Below are 15,222 nucleotides of genomic sequence, written 5' to 3' on the forward strand. Positions count from 1 at the left end.
AGTAGCTGGGATTACAGGTGCACACCACCACACCTGGCTAATTTTTGTATTTTTAGTAGAGATGGGTTTTGCCATGTTAACCAGGCTGGTCTCAAACTCCTGACCTCAGGTGATCTGCCCACCTCAGCCTCCCAAAGTTGATGGGATTACAGGTGTAAGCCACCACACCCGGCCTCTTTCTTGGCTCTTAATACCAAATTGGAAGCAACCCTAGACCTTTCTTCCACTAATCTGTCACCAAGGCCTTCAGATTCCTGAATGTCCCTAACTTTCAGCTTCCTTCTCCCGACTCACCCTGCCTCCCTCCTGCCAGGCCCACTATGTATAAATACATCAACCCTCTCCTCTGTTCTTCTACAGATCACTGGTTTTGTGGTAATCACTGCCTCTGAGTACTCACATCAGATGACAGGGCCCAAGGTGAACTGTGTAAGATACAGAACGAAAATGTAAAAACCAGAAAACATAAAAGCATCACACTTCAAATAGAACATAAAGGTCCCTAGATTTTTAATCAAAATATTTTACAATTTTTGCTCTGCTAGCATGAGATCACCAACAAGAAAACCCAACAGGAATACATTAAAAACTTAACAAATTGACTTTAATAAGTAAAAATTACAACATTCTTCTCCCAGCAATGAACAATTTCATTCTTTAAAAGTAAACGAGGCCTAAAACAAGACGGCACAGGAACAAGTAGTCAGATGGATTTAGGTGAACACTGTACAGAAGCTTTGAGGAAGTGCAAAGGACTGACCTCTAGGCCAGAACAAGATGGAAAACTACCAGGCCCGTCAGACACCAGCATGGACAAAACTCAGTTATACTGAATTCAGAGACAAAATTCAGTGACACTCTTCTATCACTTATTTACGGTTCTACACCATTTCACTGAGCAGACTTAGTTTTTTGTTTTGTTTTGTTTTACAAACCTTATAAACAGAGGGGATAAAAAAATGCAAACTAGGACTATGATGTTAAGACAACCACTAGCAGACAGCTGCGGACAGTTACTGGGTCTGAAGGTGAGGCTCAAACCGAGAAGTCATTGGGATAAACTCTGCCTCTTTCATCACCCATATCCTTAAAACAGGACAAGATGGGATGACCACACCAGGTAACATCACCGAGGTCTCAAAGTAGCAGCTAAAATGTGCCGGAACTCTTCACCCTGTCTAGGACCTATGTTCCACTCTCTCAGCAACAAAAGGATCTATAACATGTTTTCTTAATAAGGCTTTAGTTTCTCCTCCAGCTGGACACAATGCTTCAAGTGGCCTTCACTACTCAGAAACCAATTCTACCTCTTTTGCTTTCTTCTTCTTCTTCTTCTTCTTGGTGGTATCACTGTCCTAGAAAGAAAGAGAATGAAAGCTTATACATACCGTGGGATCCACTAACAAAGCTATCACTCTCCCAGAAGGAAATCTGGTAAAGGTCCACAGTCAAGCAAGCCTTTTTTCAGGACCTGTAAGGATATTTTGGGTTAAATACTACATGTGACACAAAGTTCTGCGAACCTTTCAGTGACACCCTAGTGGTCTACTTTTGGAAGTAGAAACATTCAGATCACCATCCTACACATCCTCTCCACCCCACCATCAATAGAGCTGTAAGTGTAAGTGGTAGATGCCGAGTACCTCTATCTGTCCATTCCACAGGGAGGGCAAAAGCAGTCCAGGAACATGGGGAAGCACTAAAGGCACTCAGTCGCATGCCACCCCCAGGCCACAGCTCCTCCAAGAAGAGTAACAAAGCTGGTACCACCTGGGTAATTCTTTCCCCATGGAGCGACTAAGCCAGCCCAAGGAACCTGAACATATCTCCACACACCCCATCTCCAGGCTCGGCCCCGCTCTCCAGACCAGCCTTGGCCTTCTTGTCCTTCTTACTCTTCTTCTTTTCCTTCTTGATCAACTGAGGAGCTGCTGGAGGGGTCTCGTCACTTTCACTCTCACTCTCTCGCTTCCGCTGAGATGAAAGCAATTGGTTAAGTGTTAGATATTGGGCAATAATGGACAAGAAAGGTTCAGTGAGTCAAAAGGTAGTGAGGCACCGAGAAAGATCCCAACTGAATCCAACAGGACGTTTTGTGACTACAAACCCGGACAGGGCTTTAGTTTACTGAGGATTTGAAGACAGTCTCATCCCCCAAATCCAAGAAGCCTTGAGGCAGGCAGAGAGGAGCAGCACAGCAGCAGCATGGGGCTTGGGGATGGAAAGGCCCAGAGAAGCTGTTTCTTTCACGACTGCAAGGACCTCTCACAGAAAGCAGGCAAAGCAGGAATTCACATCTGACAAGTCAGAAGCTCCTCCCACACAGCCTTGTGCAGGATACTCAGTACCACCCCCCGTTTCTGAGTACAGACCTGTCATTCTGTGCGCTAATGCCAGCAGCAACATGGGGTGGAGTTGCCACCCCATGCTTGACTGACTCTTTCAACACCAGGTGGTGCCGAGTTAAAATGCAATTCTGTTCTCTGCTGAATTTCGTATGGCCTCGAGTGTCCAACAGCCATGGCCTCTGATTTCAACACATGTGTCTTACCATTTGACCCAGGGCGGGGGCCAGAATGACACACACACCAGCACCCATTCTATCCCTGTGTTGCTGCCATAGCTGAGGTAGGAGTCGAGGCCGATCTGATTCCTGAGCCCACATTCCTCCTCCCAGCAGATACGACAGGGAATACAAATCAGAGGAGCCTGCAGAGCCCAAACAAGCACCCCAGGGTATAAGGCAGCATTACCTGTGTATGCACTACACCTCTGACGCCAGGGTATATGGCTAGACTGCAGACAGTCACAAAGTAAGACGAATGCCAGTGCCTCTTAGGATTATCTCCCTAAGCACATTCCAAACTGATTACAGCATGTGCCACTCACCTTCGCAGTTTTTGCTGCTTCGGCAACTACCTGCGGGGCTTTTACCACTTCAGCAACCACCTCTTTTTTGGCAGTCTCACTGAAAGAGAAGACGTAGCAATAGGTCAAATGCACTGAATGGCTTTCCAGGGCAGTACTGATGTTATGTAGTGTTATCTGGCAAGTCTCAAACCACCATCAAAATACTGACGCTGGACAGAAGAACTCACCACTTACTGTTGCAGACTGACTCCCTCTAGAGTCCCACGAGCCAGACTAGAAAGGGGTAACTGTCTGCCGTGCAGGCCCACACCCCTAACTGGCCTGGGCAGCCAAGACTTCATGGGAGCCAAAGAGCTGGTTCCTGTGGTCCTGCATTTAGCAAGTTTGCCCCAAACCAAGTGACTCCCCCTCCCCTGGGCTCTACAACCTCCGTGCTCACCTGTCCCTCACCTGTCGTCTATGTACTCCTGCATCCAAATGGCAAGTGGGCACTCTCTACCCTCCCATCCTCACCTGTTGTTGACGTACTCCTGCATCAAGGCAGCATGTGTGCTGTCTCTACCCACCCCTGGCTCTGAAACATCCTGCCCTCACCTGTAGTCAACATACTCCTGCTTCCAGGTGGCAGGCGTACTCTCTGTGGGCTTCCCGTACTTGTCCAGAAGGCCCTGCTTGATCATCAGCTTCTTCTGACTTGCCTGGTGGAACATCAAGGTGTCAACATTAGAATGGTGTCAATGCGGAAGCGGGCATGGTGACTGCAAAGAATAGAACAAGGTTCCTCCCTGGTGTATTCTCAGCAGGGCGTCAAACTCCTCTCCAGAGCATTCAGAATTCGCCCACTAACTCCAACACACACAGGACTTGTTGAAGGTCACAAAGCTTATTAGTGAGAGCCTCTGCAGACATATGTCCCCACCACAGCCACTCTACTCTTTTGCCTTTGCACATGCTGCTTGCTGCCTCCCACTGCCCTGAACTCTCCCCTCCCCTCTTCACTTCATCAACACCTAATCCACTCTTCACACTGGTGTGGCTTAACAGATGATCTCCTGCCCAGACTCCTTGAGCACTGTGGACACTCCAGGTGACAGCCACCTCTCTGCACTTCTTGGTAGCCACTAACATGAATGAAATTTGCCATTCCACTGTGTGATTACGTAAGTAATGCCCAACTGTTTCCCCTCAGACTGAAATCTCTAAGGCCCAAGACAGGGCCTGTTTCCACTCATCAACAATCCAGAGCCCAGCACAATACAAGGCTGTGGTGGTGAAATACACCAATAGCTGCCCAAGTATTCAACAATGCCAAACAAAAGAACCTGGCAGAGCACGCAACCCAGTACCACTTACCTTTGGACCTAAACCCCACTTCCGAGGGTAAGTGTCTCTCTCCATGATCACTCTCTTGATCTTTGCTACTATACCATGATCGCAGGTAGAGATGACCGCTGTGGTCATTAACGCAATAGCTACAGGCATTGAATAAAGAAAAGAATTATTTGAAGGGGGAAAGAATTGATAATTGATGAGCCCCAACTCTACTGTTGTATGCCACTTTTAAAACTCTGAGCTCTACTACTTTAATTGGGGTTTCCTTTGCTCAGGATATGCATATGGAAGAAATCCCCCATTATGAGAAGGAGGCTTCTGAAATGATGTTAAACTTCTCAAGTTAAAAAACACCTAACCAAAGCACCTAACGATACACATAACAGGCTTGCAGCTCAAGACATCTATAGGAATGGCATGCACACTCCCTTTGCGGCCACAGAACCTTTGAAGTTTTAAGGATTCCTTTTCTGCTGCTGTCCATAGGCCATGGCTGGCCTGCCTGCTCAGAGCTAAGGAATCCTGATGACATGCTTACTTCTGGTACATATTGGACCCATTAAATGAACAGCTCTAAGGTTCATTCGCTAAGAGGGTGCAGAGCATTTAAAGTCTTAAGAGACAATCCAACAGTAGCTAAGCTTTCACGAGTTAAAAAACACTGGTACTTTACATGGAACCACAAAAGACTCAAACTAGCCAAAGTGATCCTAAGCAAAAAGAACAAACCTAGAGGAATCACATTACCTCACTTCACATTATACTATAGAGCTATAGTAACCACAATAGTATGGTACTGGCATAAAAACAGGCACATAAACCAATGGAACAGAATAGGGAACCCAGAAACAAATCCACACAGCCACATTGAACTCATTTTTGACAAAGGTACCAACAACATACACTGGGTAAAAACCAGTCTCTTCAATAAATGGTGCTGGGAAAACTAGATATCCATATGCATAAGAACGGGACAAAATATCCGCAAACTACCCATCTGACAAGGGATTTATAACCAGAATATATAACGAACTCGGCGCTATAGGAAAAAAATCTAATAATCCAATCAAAAAACAGGCAAAATATTTGAATAGACACTTCTCAAAAGAAGATAAATAAATGGCAAACAGGCATATGAAAAGGTGCTCAACGCTGATCACCAGAGAAATGCAAATCAAAACTACAATGAAATATCATTTCACTCCAGTTAAAATGGTTTATATCCAAAAGACAGACAATGACAAATGCTGGAAAGGATGTGGAGAAAAGGGAACCTTTGTACATTGTTGGTGGGAAGGTAAATTGATACAACCACTATGGAGAACAGTTAGGAGGTTCCTCGAAAAACTAAACTGAGCTACCATAGGATCCAGCAATCCCACTGCTGGGTATATACCCCAAATAAAGGAAATTAGTGTTATCAAAGAGATCACAATAGCCAAGATTTGGAAGCAACCGAGGTGCCCATCAACAGATAAATGGATAAAGAAAATGTGGGCCGGGCGCGGTGGCTCAAGCCTGTAATCCCAGCACTTTGGGAGGCCGAGACGGGCGGATCACGAGGTCAGGAGATCGAGACCATCCTGGCTAACACGGTGAAACCCCGTCTCTACTAAAAAATACAAAAAACTAGCCGGGCGAGGTGGCGGGCGCCTGTAGTCCCAGCTACTCGGGAGGCTGAGACAGGAGAATGGCATAAACCCGGGAGGCGGAGCTTGCAGTGAGCCGAGATCGCGCCACTGCACTCCAGCCTGGGTGACAGAGCCAGACTCCGTCTCAAAAAAAAAAAAAAAAAAAGAAAATGTGGTACATATACACGATGGAATACTATTCAGCCTTAAAAAAAAAATGAGATCCTGTCATTTCCAACAACATGGATGGAACTGAAGATCATGTTAAGTGTAATCAGTCAGGCATAGAAAGACAAACATTGCATGTTCTCACTTATTTGTGGGAGCTAAGAATCGAAACAATTGAACTCATGGACAGAGAAGAGTAAAAGAATGGTTACCAGAGACTGGGAGGGTAGTTGGAGGCTGGCAGGGAGGTAGGGATGGTTAATGGGTACAAAAAAAAAATAAAGGCAGATCACCTGAGGTCAGGAGTTCAAGACTAGCCTGACCAACATGGCAAAACCCCATTTCTACTAAAAATACAAAAAATTAGCCAAGTGTCATGGTGTGCACCTGTAATCCTAGCTACTCGGAAGGCTGAGTCACGAGAATTGCTTGAACCTGGGAAGCAGAGGTTGCAGCGAGCCAAAGTCACGTCACTGCACTCCAGTCTGGGCGAAAGAGCAAGACTCTTGTCTTCTTAAAAAGCAAAAACAAAAACAAAACACCAACAACAAAAACAAAAAAATCAAATGAATGAACAAGACGAGTAAGACCTACTATTTGATAGCCTACTATTTGATAGATTATAGTCACAGGGTGACTATAATCAATAGCTTAAGTGTATATTTTAAAATAACTAAGGTGATAGATAAATAACTAACAGTAAAATAGGATTGTTAGTAACACAAAGGAGAAATGCTTAAGATGGACGCCCCATTCTCCACGATGTGATTATTATGTATTGCATGCCTGTGTCAAAACATCTCATGAACCCCATAAATATATACACCTACTATGTAACCACAAACATTTACAATTTAAAAAATAAACATCCCCTCTTACCCATGCAGATTGCTTCTCCTTTGGTGGTGATAACCACAATCTCCTGATTGACCTCAATGCCATCCTCATATCGAAGAACACCTGGAAGCATGATCTTGGCCCCATAGCAGATAGCATTTACCTGCAGAGATGGCACCATGTGTGAGGGGCCCAGCTGCTGCCTTCCACCCCACTCCCACACCAGAGTAAAGGAAGACAACAAAGGGGTGGGGTCTGACACCATGAAACAGGGATGGCACTGATAGCCCACTAGCTGCAAGGGGCATGAAGGGACTCAGAAGAGCAACAGCCACCTCACTGTGCTAGGCACCACTCTCTGCACTTTACACACACGACTTAAAAGTCGTAAAGAAGACTTTCAGGTTTTCAGGTTCTAGAGACTCACAGGTATTTTCATTTTATTTTTTTATTTTTTGTTTTCCGGCAGAACCTCCCTCTGTCGTCCAGGGTGGAGTGCAGTGGCACGTTCTCAGCTCACTGCAACCTCCACCTACAGAGTTCAAGTGATTCTCGTGCCTCAGCCTCCCAAGTAGCTGGGATTACAGGCATGCGCCACCACGCCCAGCTAATTTTTGTATTTTTAATAGAGACAGGGTTTCACCATATTGCCCAGGCTGGTCTCAGACTCCTGAGCTCAAGCAATTTGCCTGGCCTGGCCTCCCAAAGTGCTGGGATTACAAGTGTGAGTCACTGCACCTGGTTGGTATTTTCATTTTAAACATAAAAATAGCCTTGGCATTCCTTAACTGCTCCTCTCTCCTCCTTATCAGGAGAAAGAATAGATTTACTAGAGATCCAGGCAATAACAGGCTCCTAAAGAACTTGAAAACAAGATTACTGAGGCCTGTTGAACCAATCACACAAAAGTCTTGGTGCAGAATTTATAGATCAGTAGGTACAACTTAAGGCTTCCTCTCCAGAAGTTCAATGGTGCCCAAGGCACCCATCTGCCTCATGCCATCTCCACTCACCTAGATCTCTTTTGCTGATCACATTTGACCCTCCCTTTACATTCACCCAGAAGCCAATGGTTTGATAAGGAGAGGTTATCACATTTATGTTGTCCACTGTTTTGTGACTGAGTTTTTTCAACTATTATGGTGCCATCTTTCAGTATTTATTACAGCGTATACACATACAAAATATGCAAACATCTGTACAAGATTTGAATATAAATAATTACCAACTACAAACATTTTAAATATCCAGAAATTTTTATCCCTCAAGTTAGAGAAAAGAGAGTATGCTTTAATTTATAAAAGGCCAACTCTCTGATCATCATAAAAACACAGCTCACAGCCTTGATCTCCTGGGCTCAAGCGATTCTCCCACTTCAGCCTCCCAAGTAGATGGGAATATAGACATGTGCCACTACACCTGGCTATTTTTTATTTTTGTGACGACAGGGTCTTACTATGTTGCTCAGGCTGGTCTCAAACTCCTTCCTGGGCTCAAGTGATCCTCTTGTCTTAGCCTGCCAAAGTGCTGGGATTACAGGCATCAGCCACTGTGCCCAGCCTAATGTGCCTTATTTTTAAGTATTCCTACCATTAAACTTTTACTTTAAATTAGTATACTTGGTTTGGACTTGAAAAAATAAATAAATAAAACCCAAGGAAAACAATAAAAAGAGCAAGCCTCATCTTTGGAGTATGTTCTGTCCAAATATAAACTCCTAACCCGGAACTTACTGCACTGTCTTTCATAACCAGCCGTTTATGAGATGTCAACAACTTTTCCAAAGGGTAAACAACTCGCCGCAGGTAACTCTCATCCTTGTGGTTATCATATAGCCACTGAGCATCAAGCACATCGTGCATTGTCACCATGTGGTCCTGAAAAGCAGCCATGTATGAAAATAATTCAGTTTTTTTGCATCTCGGCCCATCAGATCCCAAACTTCCTAAAACTGAATGTAACTTGTCTACTAGTCCAAGCTCATTATGTCTTCAGCCTCTTCAGTCCTGGCTCTTCCAGGCATCTTTAACCACTGAAGTATTAGATCCCAAGCAGGCATTTTTGTAGGCTGGGAGGCAAATGAATAGAATAATACTTCCTACCCAATCATCTCCCTTAGTCCATTTTAATGTCCCAAAGTTTAATTAACAGAACAGGGAAGCTGCCCTGGACTGAACTCAACACTTTGGAAAGCGCCTTTCCCACAACATGAAGCAAGTGGAGTGCCACCAAAGGCTGGCAGATGTTAAGAACAAGCTCTAAAACTTCTAGCCCCGTAACACATACCTTTTCACTCATGACTCCAGAACGAACCCTCCGAAGCTCCTGCATCTGACCACCAACTCCCAATAACAAACCAAGGTGCACACATAATGTCCGAATGTAGGTGCCGGCCTCACAACTCACCCAAAAGATTCCTAAGATATACACACAAAAGAAAAGCAGCACCTACTATAAATACATCACTGGTTGAGAAATGGTTATCCTTCATCTGAGCCATCAAGACTAGAGGTGACAGACAGAGGGCATGACTAACACAATATGCCAAGGGCAACCACTTCTTAAAATATAAGTATTTGTTGTATTTAAAGATCTGTAATTCTGATATTAACAGAATTTTTAACACTTAGTTGCAGGTATATTCAGCATGGTATGTTTCATGGATGGGCGGAAAATAGGCATTGTCTTAAATTTACTTCTGACAACTTAATCTGACCAGCCCTGCTAAGTATTGCTATGTTTAAAAGAAAAGTACAATCCAACTGTTTATTGTTGCTTTTTGCCATTTGGTAGCATTTTACACGTAGGCTTCAATCTGGAGAATACTCTGGATTCAACAGAAAAACCTTTTAAATGATGTTTTGTACAACAGAAACTTCTAAGCAGTCAAAATTGCAACAAGTAAAAAGCACATGCAAAACATACTTTGCTGAAAACACCTTTGAACAAAGCACCGAACTACACAATGAAAATATTTCAATTCCAGCAGAAGCAGCCATCATAAAAAGTACAAAAGCCATCTCACTTTACTAGGCACTGTTCACTTTTTAACAAAAGATAATAAAAACTATTGCCCACAGACAATATCCCAGCTGTAGCGCAGGTTTCAGAAAGTCTTCAACTTCAAGGGCATCTACTTTTAACAAGAGAACAGAATCCTGAAGAATGTGTTCATACCCACTCACAGACCTAATGACCCACCTAATCTTCTTTCAGGATCGTATTCAATCATTTTGCTCTCGTAGATGGTCCTCACTCGGAGCTGCCTCTTTACTGCAGCAATAAGTGGGGGTCGCTGGAATAGGGCACCTGTCAGAGTTTCTAGGGCCTAAGAACAAACACAAAGCAAAACAAACACCCTCATCAGAATGTAAATGTGCAGTCACTGGTCCAGGCTGGCTGTGGCAGCTGACTGAAAAGGGCACAAAAGGAGTCAGCCAGGACAGCTAACCCATCTCCAGATGTTTAGGGGCTCAGAGATCCAAATCAACAAAGGGTGTCCTCCCTACAATTGCAGACTTACCCTAGAAAGCTGGGTCCCCCCTTCAATAGCATTGTGCAGCCGGACAATCCCCACATACTCTTTGCCTGAAAAATGACAAGAGTAGTCAGGTTTGGCCACTGAGTTTTTTGTTTTTCATATTTCTTATATGCTCAGTCACTCCCATTTTGCACAACAGGAAAAGCAGGCAGCTTGACCTTGTGTTTCTATAAAATCTGCATGAAGACAGATTTCATGGTGCTGATGTAGGAAAGAATGAAGATACTCTCTCACTGGGAATTCAATGTACTGACAGGGACAGTTGGGAGTACCCAGTGTAGAACCTGCCTGGAAAAAGCCTTGCAAGATAAGCAGGCTTTTCTCAGATAAAAATGAAGGAAGGATACTTTAGGCAGAAGCAGTGGCACAGAGTGAGAAGCCTAGAGTGACAAGCTGAGAGCTGAACCTGGACAGAGTTCTGCCTCCAGGCTACAAATGGATCCCGTCAGCTTGATGAATACATGCTTAGTATGTGGAATTCCAAAAAGGGTGGACCACCAAGATCTGGCAGGGGACAGAAGGTACACAGAAACCAACAGTATCTCTGCTTTAGGATTTTTTTTTTCCCTAACGAAGAAATAGTTTCCAGCAGACAAAACATAGAAGGGAAATACAGAAAGCTTTCCACTCTAGCCAGTCCTTCCCTCCCTCTCCCAAATACCTGCACTCTGTTGTGACTTCACCAAGCGAGTGGCTCGTTCTATGCACACGATTAAACACCCAGTCACCTTGGGATCCAGAGTACCACTGTGCCCTGTCTTCTCCACCCTAAGTATCCGTCGAATCCAGGCTACCACCTCATGGGAAGAGGGGTTAGAGGGCTTGTCAAGATTAATGAAACCTGTCCTAGAATGAAAAAAAAAAATTAATGTATAACCCACTCCTGTGTGCCAATGAAACAACACATCTAGAGTTAAAAGAAAAAGAATTCACTGTGGGTACAGGTTATATATTCAAGACAAAGCTATTCTGGCATGTCACTGCCTTCTTGAATAGCTAGTGTGAAAGCATTTTCAAAAGAAAGTAAGTTTGCACGGTGCCTCCTCCCAACACTTACCTGATATAGTCCCCAATCTCTCTCTTCAGAGGATTTGAACCACATGCAAGAGGTGTATAGTGTGTTGTCCTTACATTCAGCTTATCAAAATTCTACAAAGCAACGACACAACACAAAACAAAATACCATGTCGTGAGCACATGTAAAAAAAGAGTCAGTACCACTATGTGGCCCACAAACTGGCATAGGTCTGCAGGATGGACTAAATACAAAAACTGAGAACTGTTTACAAACTTAGCAATTTAACATTGTGGGGACATTTATTCTACAACAGTGTCAAGTGCACTGCAAATTTTTTTAAAAACTTGGTTCTTCATTTCAGATACCTTAAGGAATCCTGCTTTAAACTGTATCAGTGGGCATTTCCTAAAGTCAAGGATGCCAGCAGTAAGCATTCTCAATCAATTGCTTAACACTTGGAAATAACATAAAAGCAGGCATTCACCTGATGCACGATTTTAACCACATACCTTTAGCAGAAGGGGCCACTGAGACGTGTCCAACTTAGCAACTTTGGATTCGGGTTTGATAAGAAATTCTTCAGCGTGTTGTATTTCCTTCGACAGGACAGAAACATAACCTATTAAACTTCCCACCCGATTTTGAACAATTCCATTACTGCCATGGAAATGTATGCCTTTTAAATAGAAAATAAGGCTTCCTATGTATTTTCACTGGGACCTCCAAGGGAAAGAGAGAGAAGAAATGAACCAGGAGTACAGAGGGGAAGTGAAATGCCACTAAGATAGGTCCAAACATTTAAAGAGAAAGGGGGATGGTGGGTCTGTGGGTGGCATAAAGAAGAGAAATTCAGAGAGAGCAGTTGGTTAAGGCCGGCACCACTTAGTAAGCTATGCCTGAAGGACACTTGGACTGTCTGGGGCTCTCATTTCAATGCTTTTTCAAATCTACACAATGACCACCAATGCTGGCCCATTCCTTGGAAACCTTTAAAAACACCTCTTTCTTTTAGTTTGTTATTTAAGTAAACCTTTTTAGTCAAAGTGAAGTCAAACACATTACTACTCACAGCTACATCTTCTTCTGGCAATGACTTCCGCTCCTTTTTCTTCTTATGTTTCTTTGGCAAAATAATTACTAAAAAAACAAACACAGGATTCGGGAATTTTCCCCAAGAATAAATGAAACAAGAGTTTAAAATAAAGACCGAAATTAGGTCAGGTAGGAAATGTATTTTAGGTCTACGATTACAGTTACATGTCACATAATGTTTTGCAAGGACAGACTGCATATGTGACGGTGGCCCCTATAAGATTATAACAGAGCTGAAAAATTCCTATCTCCTAGTGATGTCTTGATGATCCCGACCCTGTGTAGGTCAAGGCTACCGTGTGTGTTGTGTGTGTTTGTGCCTTAGTTAACAACAAAAAAAATTTTTTTTTAAGAAAAAAATTAAAAAATATTTAAATAGAAAACTTATAAGGATATAAACAGAGAAAATATTTATGTACAGCTGAATAATGTGTTTGTTTTAAGCTAAGTACTATTACAATAGTCGAAGTAAAAAGTTTATGAAGCTACAGTAAGCTAAGGTTGATTTATTCTGAAGAAAAATATATTTTTATAAATTTAGTGTAGCCTAGGTATACAGATTACAAAGTCTTCAGTAGTCTTCAGTCTGAGGCCTTCACATTCAGTCACCGACTCAGCCAGGGCAACTTCTAGCCCAGCAAGCTCTATTCATGGTAAGTGCCCTCCGGTGCACCACTTATAACCTTGTGTACTATATGTGTGTGTGTGTGTGTGTGTGTATATATATATATATATATATTTTTTTTTTTTTTTTTTTTTTTTTTGAGTGGGGGGACCCTCTTTCCCCAGGCTCGGTCTCCCGGTTCTTAAGCAATTCTCCTGCCTCAGCCTCCCAAGTAGCTGGGATTACAGGCGTGTACCACCACGCCCACCTAATTTTTTTGTAATTTTAGTAGAGACGGGGTTTCACCATGTTAGCCAGGCTGGTCTTGAACTCCTGACCTCAGGTGATCCGCCCGCCTGGGCTTGCCAAAGTGCTGGGATTACAGGCCTGAGCCACCGCGCCCAGCCCTGTGCTATATATTTTCACTGTCCTTTTTCTGCTTAGACATGTTTAAATACACAAACTCTCGATGCTGTGTTCCAACTGCCTACAGCATTCCGCACAGTACAATGCTGTCCAGGTTTGTAGCCTAGGAGCCATACGCTACACCATATACAGCCCAGGTGTGTAGTAGCCTATGCCATCAAGGTTTGTGTAAGAGTCCTCTGATGTTCATACAATGATGAAATCGCCTAACGACCCATTTCTCAGAACGTATATCCGTAGGTAAGCGAGAAAACAAAGTGTGTAAGGCCAAATATATGGGTCGCATGGCTGGGTAACTGACTGCAGGCTACTGCACGTGTCTGCTTCCCTTCCGGTTCACCACGTGGCTATGGCAGGGCTTAAATACCCAACAGAAGCACTCAGGCAGCGGGCCGGAAAGTTCCACAAGCGACCACTCGACTGTCCCCACGGGCTTGTGGCCTCTAGAACTTTCTTGCAACTTGGAGCTCTATCCCTGCTCCGAGGTCCCTCGGCTCCTTTTCTTCTCGGCCCGTTTCCACTACCCTTGCCCCCCTAGTCGCATGGAGCTGTAACGGCGGTGTCCGGGCTGGCAGCAGCACAGACACTGCCACGTCCCCCGCCACCACAGGGTGGGCAGCACGGCAGAGGTCCTTCGACGGCGACCCGGACCCCAGAGAGGTGAAAGAGCCGAGCCCCATCATACTAAGTCACCACGAGGGGCTTCCACTCTCGCGCCCTTGCCATGGAGCCAGTACCCAGCGACAAGGCCGGCTTAAGGCCCGGCGGAGAAGAGGCCGACACGCCGGCGGGAACCAGAAGGAGGCGTGCGCGGGCCCCGATACCATCCCCCCACCCCCAGCTCCCCGAGTCGCCCGGAGTTAGCACGGCCCGGACGCCTGCAGCCCTTACCTTCCGCATCCGCCATGTTATCCTGCACCGCGTGCGTGCAGCCCGGACCACAGCTGAGAGACCGACCGCAGACTCCCGCCGCCTCGGTCCCGTCAGGCCGCGCTGCTAGGACCCACCCACCCGCGCACCGCCCTGTGCGTGCCTTGCCGCGGGGCGGGAGGGGGCGGGGCCATCCCGGGGGCGGAATCCGAGGCGCGCGCTGGTAGTCCGCGCAATGCGATTTGTTGGCTTGGCCAGTACGGAGGGCGCGACCGCGCGTGCGCATCGAGCCTCAACCAGCCCGGTTGGCCCAGGCTGGAAGCGCGACTGCCGCCCGCCCCGGCAGCCTGGAGTCGGTGGGCGTGGCCTCAGCTGTAACTGGTTCACCTCCGGTTTTAGCTCCGCGCCTGCGCCTGGGCTCACGGCTGAACGCTCCGTAAACAGTACCTCTTTCTTTGCTTTCTCACACCGACCCTTTCAGGTTGGTGTTGGATCAGTCCTGATTAATAAGTGAACATGTTAAAGCTCGGAGAGGTTGAAAGCCCTTTGCTGCTTGCAGTTCCCATCCAGCTAGAGCAGATGGCCAATAGGAGTAGAGTGCGTGCTGCATGTTGACTTTTAAATTTTCCAGCAGCAACATGAAAGAAGAGTAAAAAGAAAAAGGTGAAAATGATTTTTATAATGAATTTTTTTTAACCCAGCGTATCCGAAATATTATCATTTCCACATATAGGCAAAACACAACAGTATGAATAGGATATTTTACATTTTTTTTTTTTGTCCCCTCACGAAGACTTTCCGGAGTGTGCGTTTATGCTCACAGCACACTTCA

The 15,222-nt window shown here is 45.0% G+C and overlaps 1 protein-coding gene and 2 non-coding genes across 4 annotated transcripts; all 3 read right to left on the minus strand.

The window, feature by feature from the left end:
* Nucleotides 1-582: 582 nt before the first annotated feature.
* LOC105468359 (dyskerin pseudouridine synthase 1) lies at nucleotides 583-14,533 on the minus strand. Of its 2 annotated transcripts, none has more exons than XM_011718462.2 (15): nucleotides 14,412-14,532; nucleotides 12,468-12,535; nucleotides 11,908-11,994; nucleotides 11,438-11,529; nucleotides 11,042-11,226; nucleotides 10,363-10,427; nucleotides 10,041-10,167; nucleotides 9,126-9,256; nucleotides 8,573-8,716; nucleotides 6,882-7,002; nucleotides 4,225-4,343; nucleotides 3,466-3,569; nucleotides 2,890-2,968; nucleotides 1,837-1,974; nucleotides 583-1,355 (listed from the first exon to the last, which is right to left on the minus strand). In XM_011718462.2, exons 1-15 carry the CDS (start codon nucleotides 14,425-14,427, stop codon nucleotides 1,287-1,289), a joined length of 1,545 nt encoding a protein of 514 aa, XP_011716764.1. In that variant the 5' UTR covers nucleotides 14,428-14,532; the 3' UTR covers nucleotides 583-1,286. The 2 variants fall into 2 exon arrangements, with proteins under 2 accessions (XP_011716764.1, XP_011716766.1); XM_011718464.2 differs by lacking the exon at nucleotides 583-1,355 and adding an exon at nucleotides 1,362-1,471 and having other exon boundaries at nucleotides 14,412-14,533.
* Nucleotides 3,040-3,168, minus strand: LOC112424397 (small nucleolar RNA SNORA56). Its single transcript, XR_003015145.1, has one exon. It is a non-coding gene; the product is annotated as a small nucleolar RNA SNORA56 (small nucleolar RNA).
* LOC112424396 (small nucleolar RNA SNORA36 family) lies at nucleotides 8,899-9,030 on the minus strand. Its single transcript, XR_003015144.1, has one exon. It is a non-coding gene; the product is annotated as a small nucleolar RNA SNORA36 family (small nucleolar RNA).
* Nucleotides 14,534-15,222: the final 689 nt, after the last annotated feature.

Source organism: Macaca nemestrina, chromosome X (assembly GCF_043159975.1).
Source record: "Macaca nemestrina isolate mMacNem1 chromosome X, mMacNem.hap1, whole genome shotgun sequence".
NCBI lineage: Eukaryota > Metazoa > Chordata > Mammalia > Primates > Cercopithecidae > Macaca > Macaca nemestrina.